At 40.6% G+C, this 19421-nt stretch overlaps 1 protein-coding gene across 6 annotated transcripts in view; it reads right to left on the bottom strand.

Annotated features, from left to right (window-relative positions):
- Nucleotides 1-324: 324 nt before the first annotated feature.
- Nucleotides 325-19421, bottom strand: part of DTNA (dystrobrevin alpha) — a 234292-nt gene continuing 215195 nt past the window's right edge. For 5 of the 6 annotated variants that reach the window (XM_086740776.1, XM_086740778.1, XM_086740780.1 and 2 more), the window contains 5 exons: nucleotides 16516-16605; nucleotides 15806-15974; nucleotides 14981-15113; nucleotides 10541-10586; nucleotides 3672-3811 (listed from right to left, as the gene is read on the bottom strand). In XM_086740776.1, the coding sequence (XP_086596902.1) occupies nucleotides 10569-10586; nucleotides 14981-15113; nucleotides 15806-15974; nucleotides 16516-16605 (410 nt within the window). In that variant the 3' untranslated portion in view covers nucleotides 3672-3811; nucleotides 10541-10568. Of the gene's footprint in view, nucleotides 3812-10540; nucleotides 10587-14980; nucleotides 15114-15805; nucleotides 15975-16515; nucleotides 16606-19421 lie in introns of all 6 variants that reach the window. The other variant, XM_086740782.1, reaches the window with a different exon arrangement.

Genomic DNA, 19421 nt, shown 5'->3' with positions numbered 1-19421 from the left:
AGGGGGAGATGTTGTACAGACAGGGGAACTGCATTTTCAGGTTGTGAAACTGCTAAGGATACAGACCATGAAGAAAGGAAGAAAGAAAAAAATCACTTGGGCCACCGAAAGCAGGCACTGCTTGGTACCATGCTCAACTCGCTGGAGAAAGCGGTGGAAGGATTCTCTCGCACAGAGGTGGAGGAGACAGCGTGGGTGAACCAAAGACTGCTTGCTGTGCTGCTGGGATATCTTTTCCTTTCCTAAGGAAAGACCCCTGCGCTTGGGCTCCATGGAACAGGACTTCTGAAACCAAAATAAGCCACAAATGCGATGCTCCATAAATTACTTTTAAAAATCTTTTTAATGAAGAAATAATTCCATTCCAAAATATAGACACACAATTAAATAGTTTAATCACTTCAAAATATAACATGTCCCCAGTAGGTTCCAACACACACACACAAAACAATACTTAACAGCAATACAAAAAACCCCATACAATAGCAGTTCTGTTACAATACCAATGAATATCGTGACATCTTTAGTGTCTCTGTATCTGTCTCAAGTGGTGTCAAGTACAGTAGTTTTAAAAACGTCTTACAGTTAGTAGCCTCAAGATGTAACTCTTCATACATTATCTTTTTTTGGTTCAAAGGTAAAAATGCCCTTTTTGTCTTCAGGACACAGTGGAGTGCTTGTTGTTCACAGCTCCGTCTGCTGAATTGAACCAACGTGATTACAGCAACCCAAGGTTGCAATATTTACAAGGTCTATCTACAGTAATCGCCAAGAACCAATAAGGATGGGAGAAGATGACTGAAAGTAAAGGCAGACACACTTATGATAAATTATGATGCAACAATTTGGCTCATGCATATAAGAAAATACATATTATATCACAACAAAGGCCACACACCTTTTTATGCAATTTAGTTAACATTACTACTTACAGACAACCCATTCTCCACCTTCGCTTTGGACATTCGAGGACCCTATACATCTTCACATCCCTGTCTCCTGATTCCAAACCACTGGTTTCCCTCCAGTGACAGTAAAACCACCCGGAGTTTTGACTGTTGTGGTGGGCCATTGGTAGTTAAGAAAAGGCCCACGCCGGGGACCTCTTCTCTAACTCTGTTTGTTTTAATGACCGCACACCACAACCAAAATAATATTCAACAAGCAGACAAAGACCAGCTGGGCGAAAACGCAGCCAGCTTAACAGTTGGAAAATGCTTAAAATAGATATTTGGAGAGCCAAGGACGTAAGGGACCCAGAGCTCTCTGGGGATCGCTTTGTTGACACCAGCCTGAGAGAAAGGTGCTTGATCCGTCAACTTTTTGCCTTACTCCTAGTCCGGAAGCCCTTGCAATGGATTTATTCTATTGCATCTATTTTAAGCATGGTGATAATGAGTACACAGACATTAAGATGATGAGAGGGATCCATTACTCTGGGTACAGTTAAACACGACACGGGTTAAATTAGTCAGCCATTGCACATAGCTGCATTCTAGCTTGTTATATCTCTGTTCAGGAAATGCTTGCTTGGAATCCTGAGCTGACAGCAACATCTACGGCTTCACTGGAGTAGCTTTAAACGTGGTGTGCTAGGCACTAGTGGAGGCTCACCCATTCCTGAGAGGAGGTTGGAGGAGGGGGCATAGGAGGATATGGTGCCTGCCTTGCCAGGACAGCACATACCCCAGGAGCAAAGACCAGGGACTGCAAAAATGAAAAGCTTACATGAAGGTATCTGGATGCCTTAGTATGCACTTGGATTTCTGAGACCAAGCCCAGATACGCAAGGAGAAGCGCACAAGAGATCTGCATACGCAATAACACAATATGAAAGTGAACAATGGCAGCAGCTCTTTCATACAGATACTCACTCCCTAACACACAGTGCCCAAGGAAACAGCCACGAGCCTAGAGAGTGCATGCAAACAAGCGGACTTACTGGGTCGAGCCACACAGCAATCTCACGTACGTACAGCAGCGCACAGCCACGTAACCATGAAAGCGCGGGCAGACAAACCACGTTAACCTGCTTTAGATGGCAATCTCATCACTTGCTGTTAGGCAAACTATGCTGGTGTGAAATATCTGTATGAAACGCCACTGTTTTCAGGGCTGTTAGTGTCACTTCAGGTCAGCCGGATACTGGAAGCCATAATATTGTATTAGGGCAGTAAAATTACATTAGTGCAGAGGTTTTCCCAAGCTGACAGGCTGCACTTCTCAGGAGGGCTGTACGTGTGGCATCGCACTGGTGTTACTGCCCTGCTTCTGGTCCAGCTCCTCCTGGCCTGGCTCTGATTTCTCTGCACGGCAGTGCTATGTTCCGCCACACAGGTGTCACCTTCGTTTCCAAGCAACACGCGGTGGGGAGGACTTTCAAGCTGGTTTGTGTCAATCCCTGCTCAGGAGTGTCTGTAGGTCTGTAGTCACAGCAGAGCAAACACCTTTTCACTAGCAGTCTCACTGCCTAACCCAAAACGGCCAGGTAAGTCCCCTTTCTCCTGAAATGCCTTTATACTTGAAAAATACTAAACTGGACAAAACTCCAATTCTGTAACTGTATGCCTGTCCTTCTGATAAAAATCCACTGCTTTTCTTGTGCTTTTCGCTATTCCTCCATCCAGCTCCGCAAGAGTCTCACTACACATTTCCAAGCGTGCATGCAGAACATCTGGTGGCTGGCTAAGGCAATACACATTCGGAAAGAAAAAGAAAACAGTCGCAAGCGCACTTTAAGCCTGTACATTTAAAGCTGAAGGCCTCAAAAATAACATAATGGAGGGGGGAGAGTAGGAGGGGCAGAGAGATGGAAAGAGCCGGTTTGTTGAACACATGCTTACTAAAGCTAAAACATCAATGAAACAATACCATGGAGGATTATACAGAACATCAGTCAGTTCAGGGATCTTATGGCACCTGTGGTTTATAAACAGCTTTAGCAACGAGTATTTCAAAACATAGTTCACAGTTTTAAGAAGATCTGTGCTGATTTAAAAACTAGATTCTATATCATTTGAATGTCACCTTTTGTATATGATATCTATTTGGAAAAAAAATATTTACACTAACTTCTATGGCTGATTTGTTAGATTATTTTGAAAGAAACATTCCTAAGTTACACATTAGCCCTAAATTAGAGAAGTTTTAAATTATTATTATTATTGATATTATTATTATTTTAGTACATTTTGTATAAGTCTTAATTTAAAGACTTGCAAACAAATTGCAAATACAGTCTGGTACTTTCTTTTTTGGGCTACTAGATATATACACTCAGGAGTATAATCATTTAGTGTTAAATGCATAATTGTAGCTTTTTATTTCTTCTGTGGAAAAAATGTACAGTGTATAGTAAACCAATCTACTAAAATCTCAAAGTATTCAGAAAGCAAATTTCTATCTATAAACAGTATTGTCATTGTAAACTGAACAGGTTCAATATCATGTGCAAAGGGTTTACGTGAGTTATTAATACCGCCATCCTTTGTAACAGCAGTACATACGTCAGTCTGTTTTCTTCACCGGTAATGAGCCATGTTACTGAAGATGTAGCTAATATAAGTTAGCTTTAAACAAAAGTCTTGTTGTCAAAAACACACATCTACAAACTACAACTCTTAGAACAAAAGTACTGTGCTACAGTCCTCAGAACTTAGTTATGTGATTTTTTTGTCAAGAGACGCTGCACCTCTTGGTTCCACTCTTCTGTGAAGTTTGCAGCCGAGTTTTCTTCATCGTCTGTCCGAAAGCAGCTCTCCTCATCATCTGTTCTTACGTAGCTTTCATTGTCTGTTTGACTGCAGCTTGCCTGTTGAGAAATGTTTAGGAAAGGTTTTTAAAGAGTGCTGGTTTAAGATGCTGCATTCCACACAGGCAAAGCAAGCAAAGCCTCTGCCTGCTGCTTTACTGAGAGAAAAAAAGGAGGAGCTGACCAATTCCTGTGGTGATGCCTGAAAAAATTAAAAAAGTTAAAAAGCCGTTCTACCTAGGTGAGCCACAGGTATTTGAGCTGTAAACAGAAACGTAAAGGGCACATGGGAAGTTGGAAACTCTTCTTACCAGGGGCGAGAAGACTGTTGCCTGCTCTGCTGTGGGACCCTGGGGTAACCCAGTCTGCACTGACACAGATTTGCAGTTCCCATTTTCCCTTCCATCATACTCTTCCAAGTTGCTCTATAAATATATTATACCACGGATTATTCCCCTTGTGCACAGTGTTCAGCCACTCAATTAAGAATCACTCAGCATCATGAGCTTTCCCTCACATGTAGATGTCTCACCCTCAATTTATGTGCCTGGGTATTTTTTACTGTGTCTAAAAAGAAATGTAGGATGATTCTGGGTGCTATGGTTCATGAACAGTCTAATCCACTGGTGCAACAATTTCTCCTCGGTGCTGTTCTGCACCATCTCTGAAGCATCAATGAGTATCTTAAATTCCTATATTGGAGGCATCAAAATTTTAGTTGGTAATGGAAAATGCTTGATAGACAACTGCTACTCTTTCTCAGAATTATCTCAGAATCTACAGTCAGGTAATACTGCAAACTTGTTTTGGTGTATTTATCGTAAAGGCACAGTTTACACACCTGACCCTTTCAAAGTTAAGGTAGCCATCTTTTGTCTCTTGAACTACCTTACACAAAAAAAACCAATTTGCATTGTGTGGGACCTGATAATAACAGCATAAAACACCAAACCCTACTGACATGAATTGTTTCCTACTCATTTCAGGCATAAAGCTGGTCTGCAAGATGAGAGATGAAATGCAAAATACTTCAGCAAAAAAGAGTTAAATTAAAGCTGATGAGTGAAGAAAGGTCAGGTAGTTTAGCTTGCTGCTTCTCCTTCCTGACATCATTTGATTGTATTAATTATTCAAGCACAAATGCTTCCATCCGATCCCTTAATACCATGCCAAATGGTATGATGATATTAATTTAGTCTCTCCTTGTGTCAGGCAGTTACAAAAGACCTAGCATTAACATTTTGTTGATAAATGGAAAGGAAACCTGCACTGCAAGTCTAATGAGAGGTTCAGGAAAAAATTTTTAGGTACATTTTAAATAAGCATTTTAAAAAAATCAGACATGTATCTGCACTGCTTAATTCTGCAAGCTAATTCCTTAGCAAAGGAACATTTTGCTCTTCACAATTCAGTCAAAAAATGCCAATGAAAGGCACAGAAGAGGACCGTTCTCAGCTGCTTGAGACTGATTTTTATGGAATCAGTTTCAGGATTACGTAAATATAGGTACATCTCGTATTTCTTGATAGTATCATTATAAACCATGAGAGCAAAATAAGAGTCGCTTGTGAAACACTGGATGCATTAAGATGCATTGACAGTACTGCTGAGTATTTGGGCTTGTTTCAGAGTTTCTGGATAAATTACTTCTCTTTGGTGGGGTCTTTTTCCTCAAGGCTTCTCTCTGTTCCACAGCCAGCACTGGGATAGAGAGATTTTCATACAAGAAATAATGAGTACTAATGAACCTCAGAGCTCTAAATTCATTGCAGCGTTTTGGAAACACCAGAACTCATTCCAAGTTAAGACTCATATGATTTGTCATGTTATAAAACTGTTTCTTGACCTTTTTTATAACTTTATCCACAGGTTCTTTTCTGTTACTTACCATTCAGTGATTTTCAAAAACCATCCCTATCACTTATGTAATTTTAGAACTAAATTCACAAAACTAAAGCTGTTTCTTCCCAGTTAACTCAGTCACAGTTCTTTTACAGCTTTTTTACACCTACCTGCTAAGAAGAGGAGGACTGAAGGAAAAAAATAAAGAGGAAAATCAAAATATAGCTGAGTGAATGTAGCAGACATTTGTGAAAATTACTGTGCTGCCAGCCTGCTGTTATTTTAAAATGGAATGGTCCACAAAATACTGGTTTTAATGTATTTGTTCAGAAAAAAAAACAAACCAAAAAGAAGCTTTGAATCATTTGGTTGTGCTACTAGAGTATGACTTATGGATGTGAGCAGTTCATCTAGTGCCCATATCCTGCTGCTTCACTGCAGCATCACTGACTTAGGAGGAAGAGGCTGAAGAAACTGGGCTTGCTGAGGCTGGGGCAGAGGTGAGGGATAGTTACAAGAGTAACAAAGCCAAAAACTTCTTGGTAGTGCTGGAGCACACAAAAAGGACAAAAAAGACAAACTGCCTTTTGGGAGGTTCAGGTTGGACATAGAGGAGAAAAAAGCCATAACAAGGGTGGCACTGCACTAGAGGGGGATGTCCAGAGAGGTGGGGAAATCTCCATCTGTGGAGGTTTTCAAGTCTTTGCTAGACAAAGCCATGGCTGACATGGTCTTGGTGTTGGAGCTAGACCTGTGTCAGGTAGGACAGTTGACCAGATGACCTCCTGAGAGCCCAATCAACCAATGCACCTACACCACTGTGATCTCCTCAGCTCCTGGCATCAAGCCCATGGTAGGAATGAACCATGGCACATGAGCTTTAAGGCAGTCAGTCAACTCTGACTAGCAGTTTGGGGACCTACAGCCAAAGGGAGGCCAGGGCATCTCTGGCAAAGGTGACCTCAGGCAGTGGGCACAGCAAATCTGAAACCCACACATCCATTAACTGTGGGCTAGTAACCTGACTTGGACCCTGGGCTATGGATCCTGCGTCCCATCTTTCCCAAACAGTAAATGGCCAGGTCCATGTCTCAAAGGGCTGAAAATATCAGTGGCCAGTGAAATACACGCTAGCTCTAAAAATCTTATTTCCTTCCCAGAAAAAAAAAGAGATGCAGGGCAGTTGTGTCTTTACAGCACTGAAACAAATCATCTGTGCTCTTTGGCTTAACCAACAGCCCTTCTCACAGCAGCACACCGGGCAGACTGGACTGATGACACCACCTCCCTTGGCCCATGGGTTTTATCACCTGACATTTGGCAATATTCCTAATCTCTGCTGGTAAACATGAAAACAGAGTTTGGAGAAAAAGGGAAAAGATGAGTAAAACATGAAAGCGTTATACAATAACAGCCTGAACAGCTGGAAAAACAGCCAAGTTGAATAAAGAACAATATAACAATACATTCATAAAAAAAGGTTGAAGCGATTCAAGGTTTTCGTGTTTGAAAAATTTCCACTTGTTGCAATACAAACCATTCAGTTACTTTTGCAAGGGAAAATGTCACTCCTGGCCACGCAAAGCCCCAGACCACACAATTTCTACGATAAGGTTTAGAGTAAGTGAAAAGGCTTGGAGTGGGAATAGAACTGAGTCTTCAACTGAAATTATTCCATGTTTTTGTCAACACAGAGAAAATGTGATCACAGTTAAAAAATCAAGAACGAAACCTCTAATAAAGACTCCTCCCTGTACTCCCTCTCAAGTGGATGCTTTAGGTCTGATTTTTATTAGCTTTTCACACCTCCTTTTCTGTTATAACAATGCACAGAAATGAATTAGACATGATCAACCAAAATGTTGCTATGCCAACACTAAGAAAGCATTGCTTTAGAAAATCTAGGAAATTGTAAGTGTCGTGGGAACTTGTCCACTGCACAAGTTGACAGCTCTTCATTGGAAATGACAACTTTTTAACCACTTTCAGAGACAGGGGCTTTCTGCTCCCATTGGCCATCCTTGGCAAAAAAAGCAACTACTATCAGGGGGATAAAGGCAAAATAACGTCGAAGTTGCAAATTCACCTAATTTCAAGATCTGCCTAGAGCTCACTGAAAATAAGCTCAAATTCACTCTTACTCTATTAAAAATAAAACAAGTGGTATTAAAGTATATTTAATACAAAAAATAAATTGAAAACATGATTAAATCATGTTTTATGTATTACTGGAACCACTTGGTCTCTTAGGAATTTGTTATATTAGATGTTATTTCAAAATCAATTCAAGAGAATTACACATAGCACTTTAAAAGATGCAAATGTAAACAGAGTGCAAAAAAAAGCCTTAATCAAATGACATCAACATCACTTGTCCATGACTGATGAATGAGGAAATGAACCAAACTGCGTGGCTGGCCATCAGCAGCAATATCACTCATAAGAAGCTATAATAAACTGATTCTATTTTTCCCATCTTTTAAAAAATAAGCACAAATGTAATATTGTTGCGAGATAAGAAAGTCTGTTGGCTTTCTACCTCATATGGCCATCCAGGCACTATAATACTGGCTGTATTTGTATCATCATTGATTGAATAATATTATCTTAGAAGCAAAAGTTTTGATGGAATTACTAAGCTTCAAGCAGGAACCCAATGTAAACAACAAAAGCACTTTAGACATTATGATTGGTAGGAACAATTTTGGATTTAATTTTCCAAGGCTATGAAATATTATTACCAAATAAAATGCATATGATACTTTAAACTTCCATACTCACAAGAGCGAACCTTGAGAAGATTAAGCCATGCTTATCATGTGCAGATGTATTTATCACAATGTAGCATAATACGGAGTTTGGTTTTGTGGATATAGGTGAAGGAGCAAATTCAATGATTTTTGTTGCTAATTTCTAGAGGGCCAGACTTTTACAACTGCTGGGAACATTTCAGTCTTTGGTACTGGCTGAAGTGCTGCCCTGGGAGCTAAAAAGAGTTTCGCTACAGAATTAACCAGAACACAGTTTTTTAAAAAATTATTTTTGACAGGGTTTCAGAAGGTTTCAAAACCATCCAGGAGATGAGATAGTAGCTCAGCCTCAGATCTCTGCTAATTTTATACACACTTTCAAGAAAGCTAGGCTGAACAGCAGCACGCATTTCCCCACATCACTACGTTAACACTGCTTCCTAACAAAAGCGGAAACCTTAAATGGGATTGCCTGAGCTTTATAATTCCAAATAATAGGATTTTTTTTCCCACTTAATATTGCATATGGTTTGTCTGAATGCCGCTATGCTTTAAAGTCATAGTTATTCATAACTGTAATTAAATTCAGTTATATATAACATTTCCACTAAATACAGTTATACACACATACACTATTGTTGAAAGATCTATTATCCTTCTCATGTGACCTGATCTATAACTGATGACTGCAACAAAACAGAAGCAGAAAACTTGCTTTCCTGCCTGTCAGCGTTCAGGAAACTCTACACGGCTCATGTTTTTAACAAGGCTACTGAGAAAATGGATGTAACCTGAGGGGCAATGTTAGGAGAATTTTTACGAGCAGTTATTTGGTGTTTATACTCTGGGTATTGCTGTTTATTTGCTTTTCACATCCATTTATTCTGCTTTAGCTGCTAGAGACACTGACACAGATGCTTCAGACATACCTTACAGCTTTTAACACTGAAGACTGGCAGCTGTTTGCACAAGGTCCACACTTCAACGTCCAAATTCTACTGTCATCAGAAGTTGCAAACCCCTTGGATCAGGGTCAAATTTTGCCATCAAAATTGCAATATAAATAAGGAGGTCTAGCAAAAAATATGGCATACCAAATTTAGCAGCCTGACTTCCTGCTAAAATTGGCACAGGCTAGTTCACTGGTTTTGCTTGATCTGAACATGATCTTGCTCCCAGCTTTAAGTGCCCATGTGATAGTTGACCTTTGGTTGCCTTTAGTTCTGGCTTTGAGGAAGAGACCCAGTTTGCAGATCAGAGTTAGACCCTTACTTTGATTTCTCCTCCCTTTCTGGCCCTAGTACCTCATGGTTCAGTGTCACAGTAGGATGGACACCATTGTCTCACTGCCATCTTCACAGCAGGGCGCTGCACTCTCCTAGGAAGTCGGAAATGCAGAGTCCGCAGCTTCAGATGAGGCAAGAAGGAAACGTGTGGTCTCCTATTTCCTGGGCAAATGTTCAGAATAACAGGCTACTTCATAATAGCTGTTGTCTGCTCCTGAATAAAAACACAATTGCTGAACTTGGCATTAAACTCAGTGTTGCAACTGTGCGGTTGGCATGTGTAAGGAACATGACCTGAATTCCCCAGCAGGGAATTTATAGACCTTCTCACTTTCTCTTCAAATTGCCAGACTCCAGACAGCAGCTGAGTACCTTGCACTTTGGATTGGGGACGTTTTAAACTTTCACAACACATCTGAGGACAACTCCAGCAGTTACTGGATTGCTTTCTTTAATGTTTGCCTAACTCCTGTTTCACACACTGGAGTAGATGTCCCAGTCTCACCAGAAATTATTTATTTCAGTTATCCTAAGAAGACTAAAGCGTTGTAAAGAACTGAACTCAGGTCTCCCGAAGTGTAATCTTACTCCTTATCTTCTGAATAAGGTTCCTCTGTACTGGCTAATATATTTGCCACCATCCCCAGGGATAAAAAGCCCACATCTCACTCTTATGGTCAACAACGGAAGAAGACAAAAAGGTTAGTGGCTTAACAGGAATCCTCAGGAGCCATATTTCAAACAGATTATTAGAAATTATTTAGAGACATTCCTATGCATCCTAACACAGGTTAAAAGAAGAGAGAAAGAGCATCTTCACATATACTCAGGCAGCACAAGGTGCATTGCAAGTGAAATACACATTATGAGGATTCATTCCGAACATTCTTCTAAATTATAGCGATACTTACTTGAGAGGAGAGAGAGAGGATATTGCACTCAACTTTGCAAACTGACCTGTAGATAACAAAGGACAGAAAACAAGAAGGTGACAAATTAAGCCAGTGAGCAGCTAGGCAGTGTATTATATTGAAGAAAGCCATGCACAAGCCTAGGAATAAAGGGAGCAATTATGGACCCAGAAAATAAACCCAATGAAAAATGTCTTACACAACACATTCAGCAAAAGACTGTAGCAAGAACACAACTGGTAGCAGATGAGGGAGGATAAGCACTGTTAGCATTTACACTTGTGCATTGTGGTTTTTTTCTGGTACAGATACTTGTTATTTACAACATGCTTCAAAAAAAGAGAGATAGAAGCCTCCTTTGAGGTTCCCCACCCCAGATTTCCTTGTGTATCTTGAGTTTTCTGCTCATACTCTAATACTAATTTAGAGTTTAGCTTGAAAATCTTGCTTGGAGACAAGGTGACACAAAATAACATGACTGGGTTTTGACCGACCCTCTTTGATGCTACACTACATCTACATGTTTTTCTAAATGTGCTGCTTTCACACAAAGTGAGACATTTAATAACATAAAAATGGTTACCATATTGTTACTGAGGTTACCATTCTGTAACCTTAGTAGGAGTTCCTCCTCGCAGACTTCTTTCAGCTGATAATTGCATTAAGATAGCTACATCTGGATAGCTTTTTTTGGCTATCCAGATGAATGCAGTGTACATGTGAGTACAAACAGTAAAACAGCCTGTAATAAATTCCGATGGTTGGATGCAAAGTAACAATAGCTGACCTGGCCACTATTCAATAGGATACCCTAAACAGAAATTTCCCAATTTTCCTTTGTTTTGGCAAGTAGAAAGAAAGTTGTGTCTTTACCTTGAGAGACTACTCAGTGATACTCGTAGAAAAAAGAACAGAAAATCAAAATACCACAAATTAACTGCAAAGTGCAAAGAACGAACCAAAGCTAAAGCACACGTCTGAGGATCAATACGTAACACTGTCCAAACATCTCCTAATCATCCTAGTGGTCTCCACTAACTTAATACCTATTCTTGCTTGCTTTAAACCAGTTCCCTAATCGAAAGGGCATCAGCCATACTGGGAATGACTTAGCACACGCTGCATGCTTTCTGTCTGTGGTTATCAACTAAAAATAGTTTCTACTTACAAGTCACTACTGTCAAATCATTGCCTGATAGGAGCCGACAATCTCACAGACAGTAAAGTGCATCACGAAATTTCTTTTGGAAAAATGCTATTAAAGAGAACTTGTTCAGAATAAGGACTTTCTGTTCCCTCAGTGAATACATTTTTGAAAGAAAAAAAAAGTCTCTCTCTTTTTCTGGCTTTTCTTCTCCCAGTGGAAACAAATAGCATAAAACAATGGGGAACAAAGTTCACCTGGGTGTAGTCTTGGCTGACCTAAATTCAAAAGGAGTTTTACTCTGACATCAATAGGGAGATTTCCTCCCCTTCTTCTGGGAATGTTGTCGGAAGACAGCAGAAAAGCTGTATTTTGACTGAAGCAAGAGTAATATCCAGTTCTACTGAGCGACATGTATAACCTCTACTACACAATGAATGCCTGTATTTTGTAATGCACACCTATATCAATTTTGTGCATGTACAAAATCCCATAATAACTTGTGAAATTCGTGCAACACTGTTGCCATATATCGCACTTCCATATTGCAATCAAATTACAGTCAAATTGGTCTATTGTTCTTTCTGGAAAAAATTGAATATTTACCAGCAATAACAACATTTATTATTTGATGCTTGGCAGCTGTCACCATCGAGGTACTCCTGCTTTATAACTGACAATTACTTTCCATTACATCAGCAGTAGCTGCTCTTCCTGTTCAGAGATCTAAAGGCTGTCATTTTTGCCATTTCCGATCTTGGATAAAAAATTGTGACAAATAAACCCATGTCACCCACTGTTGCCTTATCAGATAGTCTACAAGAATTCTGTCTTGTCATCACGTTCTTAAAGACCTTTGCAATGAAATTACTTTTGGCAGGCTACCATGGGTGCGTAGCAGACCTAGGTAAACAATAACAAGATGCTCACATCAACCTCAAAACTACCAACAATTCTCATATGAGACAATGGACTTCTACAAGACTAACTTATCTTAGCAGCTTCACAGAAAAGATGACCAACAGAGCAGCCATTCTCCATTAGATCACAAGCCTGTCAGTCCCAGATTCTTATCTCAAAAGTGACTGGCAGTGGACACTAAACTACCAGAAAAAAAGGCTAGATTTTGTTAGCTCCCAGCAATCAGCAGTTAAAAAAATTCCTGCCCACAAGGTGCTTTTGAACCTCATTTCCATACACTTGATCTCTCAGTACCTGCTTAATCCTCTTTTTTAGCCCATTTATATTTTATGTCATGGTTATATTATATATTACATATTATATACCACACATCACATATTATATATATTACATATTATATAATATGTAATATAATATATTAAATAGGTATCCTTGTCTCTGAACTGGAGAGACATGGATTTGACAGATGGACCACTCAGTGGATAAGGAATTGACTGGATGGCTGCACTCAGAGAGTTGTGGTCAACAGCCCAATGTCCAAGTGGAAACCAGTGACGAGTGGCGTTCCTTGGGGGTCAGTATTGGGCCCAGCCTTTTTTAACATCTTTGTTGGCAACACGGACAATGGGGTAGAGTGCACCCTCAGTAAGTTCACCAACAACACCAAGCTGTGTGGTGCTGTCGACACAGTAGAGGGAAGAGATGCCATCCAGAGGGCCCTTGACAGGCTTGAGAGATTGGCCCGTGGAAACCTCATGAAGTTCAACATGGCCAAGTGCAAGGTCCTGCACCCACACTGGGGCAATCCTAGGCACAAATACAGGCTGGGCTGATAAAGGATTGAGAGCAGCCCTGAGGAGAAGGACTTGGGGGTACTGGTGGACGAGAAGCTCAACATGAGCCGGCAATGTGCGCTTGCAGCCCAGAAAGCCAACCACATCCTGGGCTGCATCAAAAGCAGCGTGGCCAGCAGGTCGAGGGAGGTGATTCTCCCCCTCTACTCTGCTCTCATGAGACCCCACCTGGAGTACTGCATCCAGCTCTGGAGCCCCTGCCATAAGAAGGACATGGACCTGTTGGAGTGAGTCCAGAGGAGGGCTGTGAAGATGATCAGAAGGCTGGAGTACCTCTCCTGTGAGGACAGGCTGAGAGAGTTGGGGCTGTTCAGACTGAAGAAGAGAAGGCTCTGGGGAGACCTTATAGCAGCCTTCCAGTATCTAAAGAGGGCTTATAAGAAAGATGGGGACAGGCTCTTTAGCAGGGCCTGTTGTGCTATGACAAGGGGCAATGATTTCAAAATAGAGGAGGCAGATTTAGATTAGATATTAGGAAAAGAATTTTTACAATGAGGTTGGTGAAGCATTGGAACAGGTTGCCCAGAGAGGTGGTTCATGCCCCATCCCCAGAAACATTCAAGGCCAGGTTGGACAGGGCTTTGAGAAACCTGATTCAGTTGAAGATGTCCCTGCTCCTTGCGGGGGGAGGGGATTGGACTTCCAACTCAAACTATTCTATGATTCTATATTCCGTGGTGGCGTGTTTCAAATTGCAATTGTTCATCAGGTAGGAAAACAGTTATTTTTGCTTGCTTCAGCTCTGCTCCCAAATAACTGAACTGGGTGTGCCCTCCCACTGCCATTACTACCAACATTATAAGTTATGAATTTTATATTAAGATGATCCAAGCCAGAGTAACTTAAAAACTGGCGATAGTCCATTTCACCAGGTAGAAGTGGAGACCGTTATGCAGATAGGTCAGGATACCTACAGAATTCCAGCTCCCCCTGGCTAATTTACTTTACTTAGACTCTTAAACAAATGCCCTTTGAAAACTTCCTCAGGGAGTGTTTAATGACAAATCCCCAGGCTTCTCTATACTAGATACTCGGTCCTCTGGGATACAATTCATTTCTGACCCTTTTCTCTCCTTCCAGATTCTGAAAATGTCAATAACACACAGACCGCACTTGAGCTTCAGTTCACACTGGAGAAACAATTCTGAATGTTTTTCGCTACTGGAGAAAAAAATATAATCTAAATATAGCAAGAACTCAACTTGACATCACCTGTCAGCCTCTATGGTATGGGGGAATATGGTCTAAGTGACTTGGCAGAGAACAAGCTCTGTCCCACCTGATGCCCTGGTAAGCTTAAGGACTAGTGCCTCAGGCAGTGTGATCTTCCTCGATACGCACAAAGCTAGATGCATGCATGTCTGTGGAAGAGAATAACAGCAGTTTTTGGAATGTGGCTGCCCTAGTAACTGAGATCACATCCCAGGGCCCAGGACAGGTTAAGAAGGGCACCGGGCAGCTATGGTGCATTATTGTTCTTCACTGATGGAGATGTATGAGCAGCTCATGTCCTTCTCCCACCTGGTATGCCTCATCCTGCAGCTTCTGCTTCAGGTACTCCTCCATTTTCAGTTCATTCTCCAGCTGGCGGACAGAGTCATTCTCATAATTTTCATCATCTGCTCTGACATAGGGGTCTCCATCTTCTGTAACCCTAAAGACAATTATCCATAAATAGCCTCCTGAGATGAATGACATTCAGAGTCAATAAAACTTTCCTTTACTGTAAGCTATGAGGAGAGTGGGATACTTTTAGTCCAACCACATGCTCCATTGCTTAGCATTTTCCTGGCAGTGGAAAACATTTCTGCTATTTCCCCTCTCTAGTGGTCTGGTATTGATGAAGTAGACCAAAGGGCATATTCTGTTGAAGGCATTTTGGAGGCACTGTGCTAGGGAAATGAGTAACAAAGTTCTCAATAACTTAATACAAATAAGTTGAACTAAAAGTAACTGTAAAGATGCCTATAATCTTTGACAGGAAGATTCAGGTTCTTTTCCATTTAAAAACTTCTCTTTTTCTAGTGGGCTCCAACAGGCCCCTCAGTCTGGATAAGCAGAGAATAGGACTGCAGGGCATATGAGGGAGCACAGCTGTCCCACAGCCTCTGTGCTGCCGGAGTGTACCAGACTGGATGTGAGACAGCTCACTCCTGAGGGCACCCCAAGTTCTGCCCTTTATTGTCTAACAGAGTTCACTACTATCTCACCATGAAGGTGCTCTCTCTTCAATTTAGGCTTTTTTTTTTGGTAATCAAGTAGTTGAGAGGGAGAGAAGATACTACATACAGCATACTGTTTTCAACAGAAAAAGAGATTGAGAAGGTGAATCAAGCAGGTACCCACATGTCGCTGCGGATGGAGCCGGTGGCAGCAGTGCTGTGGATGTACCCTGGCTTCCGGGCATGGATCTGCGCAAGGAAAGCCTTCTCAGATGTTGGGGACGGAACAAGGTCATCAAAATGAGTCCGTCCAAATTCAGAATCCACATTGCTTTCCGTCTCACTGCCCACTTCTGTGAAGCAAAAGGTGACACATGGTTCCATTTAACTTTCATAAAAGTAAGTATACTTGCCTATTTCTTTATACTTGCCTTTCCAACTTAGAATGCCACCTCCTCATAGCGAATAACAGTATATTATTATACGTAAATCCGCAGAGCTAATAATGTTCTGTTTGTGGTGGGACAAAACAGTGAAGCTTTTGCTTATGTGGTAAGACATTTTTATGAGAATACTACAGACTGCATTTTACAACAGGTCCTATATGTTCTATACTGAATGAAATTTCTAAACAGCAAAATCCCCCTCCATGTAGAATCATAAACCTACTTATCAAATTTTTCACTGTATCCAGCTGCGCTGCTACATCCATGGCTTTCAGAACTGCTGTATTCCTGAAGCTGTTATTTAGGGATTTTTTTTCTAAAAGCATAAAAAGCTTTGAAGATACATTACACTGCTTTTCTGTTGGTTTATATGTTCCTACCTCCCATTTTTTCAAATATATGTGACATGTCAATGTGGTGACTATCCACTCTTGTTAGCCTCACTCACCAGAATTTAGTTCTTTTACCAAAGAAGACATGGTGTTGGTGATTGAATCTGCTGCCACCAGCAAATCATTTCTTAAGTTTCGTCTTGCACCTGAAGCAAGAGACAGACAAAACACAGTGTTAATATTCTTCACAAGACATATGTTTTCCTGTTGAAAGCAGTTTTAACCCCGCTGAAAGCTGCCATTGTGATAATTCAGGGTATCAAAGTCCTTACAAGGGACACGTGCAGAAGAGTTCTCTGCAGAATGGCCTCATTTACTTATGCTGCATGCAAGAGCAGAAGCCTACCCTCATGCTTCATTTAATCACAATGCCAGATATGTTGAGATTATTCATTGCTATCAAGCTTGCATTTGTGTGGTGACACCAGCAGACCAGGCCTGGAAGATTAAATCCAGCGTGAACTCATTTAAAATGTCTGTGGGGGAGGAGGGAAGAAATGCAGTGTTTTCTCTAAGTTCCCACAGCTCTGTTTAATGACACCATTATTGCCAGGTATTTGCCAGATAATTATGGCAAATGTTGAAGAAACATACTTGACCTCATCAAGACTGATATGAATTTTTCTTTTCTGCTCCCTCTCAGCCTCTCCTGTAGCTCAAGGACTTTCTTGTATATTCCATAATTTACTTTCTCTCTCCCTCTCTCTCTCTCTTTTTTTCTAATAAAGGAAGCACTATTGCCTCTCTAAACAGCCCCAGGCTGCTTTTAAACTCTTTCTAATAATGGATCTAGAAGTGCTTCCCTGCTGAACCTGGCAATATTCCCTTAACCATCAATCATGAAAGATTCTTGTGAGCTGCACGAAATACTCCCTCCCTAGCAGCAGCCTGTGTGTAATGCATGCTTAACTCCCCCAGATCCCAAACATAGCTCCTATTGTAGCTGAATAATCAATATATCCCACAGAATCTCTAATCTTCCAGACTGGATTATTCACAGGAATTGGCAGCATTCAGCTACTGTAGATGCCTTAAAACTGGCTGAATGTAAAACAATAATTTTTTAAAAATTTCTGAAACCCTAAAGAGTTTTTTTTTCTAGTATATCCACTAGCAAACGGCTACCAGAATGTAAATTTGTTACTCTCTCTTACACACATACACATACTCAAGACAGCCATTCGCTTTCTAAAGTCTTCCAGTTTTGCATCTCTGAACTATTGCAAACACTATGAAAAAGGAAAAAAAACAACAAGAGAAACCATGCTTTAACCATGGCTTGTCTGCTTTATGTGTATTCAGCCAGATCTCTGTTTGTGCAGCACAGGATGGAGCCGTAAAATCTCAGTCCACTCTGCCACTCACAAAGTTGTTTGTCAAGATTTGACAGAATGGCTGGCTTCACGTTCTTTGGGTTTGACCTTCCCATCTAGAGAATATGGTAAATAATGACATAAAGCTAAATATTTATCAAATCCAGCGTTTTTTAAATGTGATCACTTACCTTTTTATATTGCTTTTTCTCTTGAACAGAACACATTTATATACTTAAAAAGCATTTGCTTGAGGCAGCCCTAGTATTATTTATAGATATTTGATTATGGCCACTACATTATTTCTCTTACTCTTAGCTCAGGAAGAAACTGCCCTATAACAGCATAGGGGTTAGTGGTCTGTATTTTTGCCTGTTTAGATTTTTCTCACAGCAGAAAGAAGAAAAACACATCTTGCTTGTTTCTTTCGCCACAAAAAAACGAGATATCCAGCAACCTGTTATGTTGGGATGAGGAATTATGCCTTGGTAAAACATGGCATTCAACACATGAATTAACTAGCACTTTAGTAGAAACTTCTTGAGTGCATTATAGATTCAATCTGGTTGTAAGATACAAACAGACACAATTGCCATAAAAGTCAAGGGGAAAGGCGCATGAGAAGACTGAACTGGGCTCCTGGGAGCAAACACACTTCCATGGTAGCAGAGGAACTCCAGAGCTCCACTTACGTTTGATTTGTACTAGGGAAACAGGGAAAAAACGTATTCAAACAAAAGAACTGCAGTGACATAAATATTTTAAGAGAGAGCAGATTAGAAAAGGAAGGAATATTTCTTCATTTAGATCACATAGACTATTCCCCTTCTTTAGTATCTGACATAATAATTTAATCTGTGTTCTCAGAAATTCAAAACAGTTAAAAATTTATTGTTACTTGACAAAAGAGTGGAAAGAGGGGTGAGAAACATGGAGCAGCCTGCGGCAGTTTTCTGTAAATGCAAAGGAAGAGTTCACCTAGACTTCCAGACTCCATTCCTGTCTAGTCTATCTGGACCCTTCTCAGAGGCCTTTTGCTTTTGCAACTGTGACAACAGTCACAAGTTGCATCAAGGGATGTTCCAATCGGATACACAGACAAAAAATTTACACAGTAAGCATGGTCAAACACTGGAACAGAGGCTGTGGAAATGCATGAGAGGAGCCACCCAGAACTCAACTGGTTAAGGTACTGAATAAGCTGATCTCACTTTGAAGCCCTCTTTCTTGGAGCAGGAGGACATGGTGACTTAGAAGAGTCCTTTCCACCTGAACTAATTCTACAATTGTATTCCTAGTAAAGTCTTTATTTAAAACCAAACACACTGACAATGCCTTGCTGAGGTCAATAGCAATTCTTCTTCTGGTTGACAGAGCACTGATAACTGGTCTGACCTTCTTGCATCAAAATTCCCTCTTACCACAAAATCTATTAATTGGCATCATTGTCCAATTTCTGCTTACCTGCTCGCTTTGACAGCAAAGTTGGATGCCGGACAAAGTTGATTTTCAATGGCAAAACACAGTTGTTGCAGATTTTTTGTTTTGTCTTGTTTCATTGCATGCAACTCAGAAGCTCAAGTTCATTTAGTCATTAACTACAAGAAGTAATGATGCTTCAAACAGTCTCTGAGTACCTCAGACAAGCT

Source organism: Chlamydotis macqueenii, chromosome 2 (assembly GCF_036417535.1).
Source record: "Chlamydotis macqueenii isolate bChlMac1 chromosome 2, bChlMac1.mat, whole genome shotgun sequence".
NCBI classification, from domain to species: Eukaryota; Metazoa; Chordata; class Aves; order Otidiformes; family Otididae; genus Chlamydotis; species Chlamydotis macqueenii.
The sequence above is the reverse complement of the archived record's forward strand: the minus strand, read 5'-3'. Positions and strand labels throughout refer to the sequence as shown.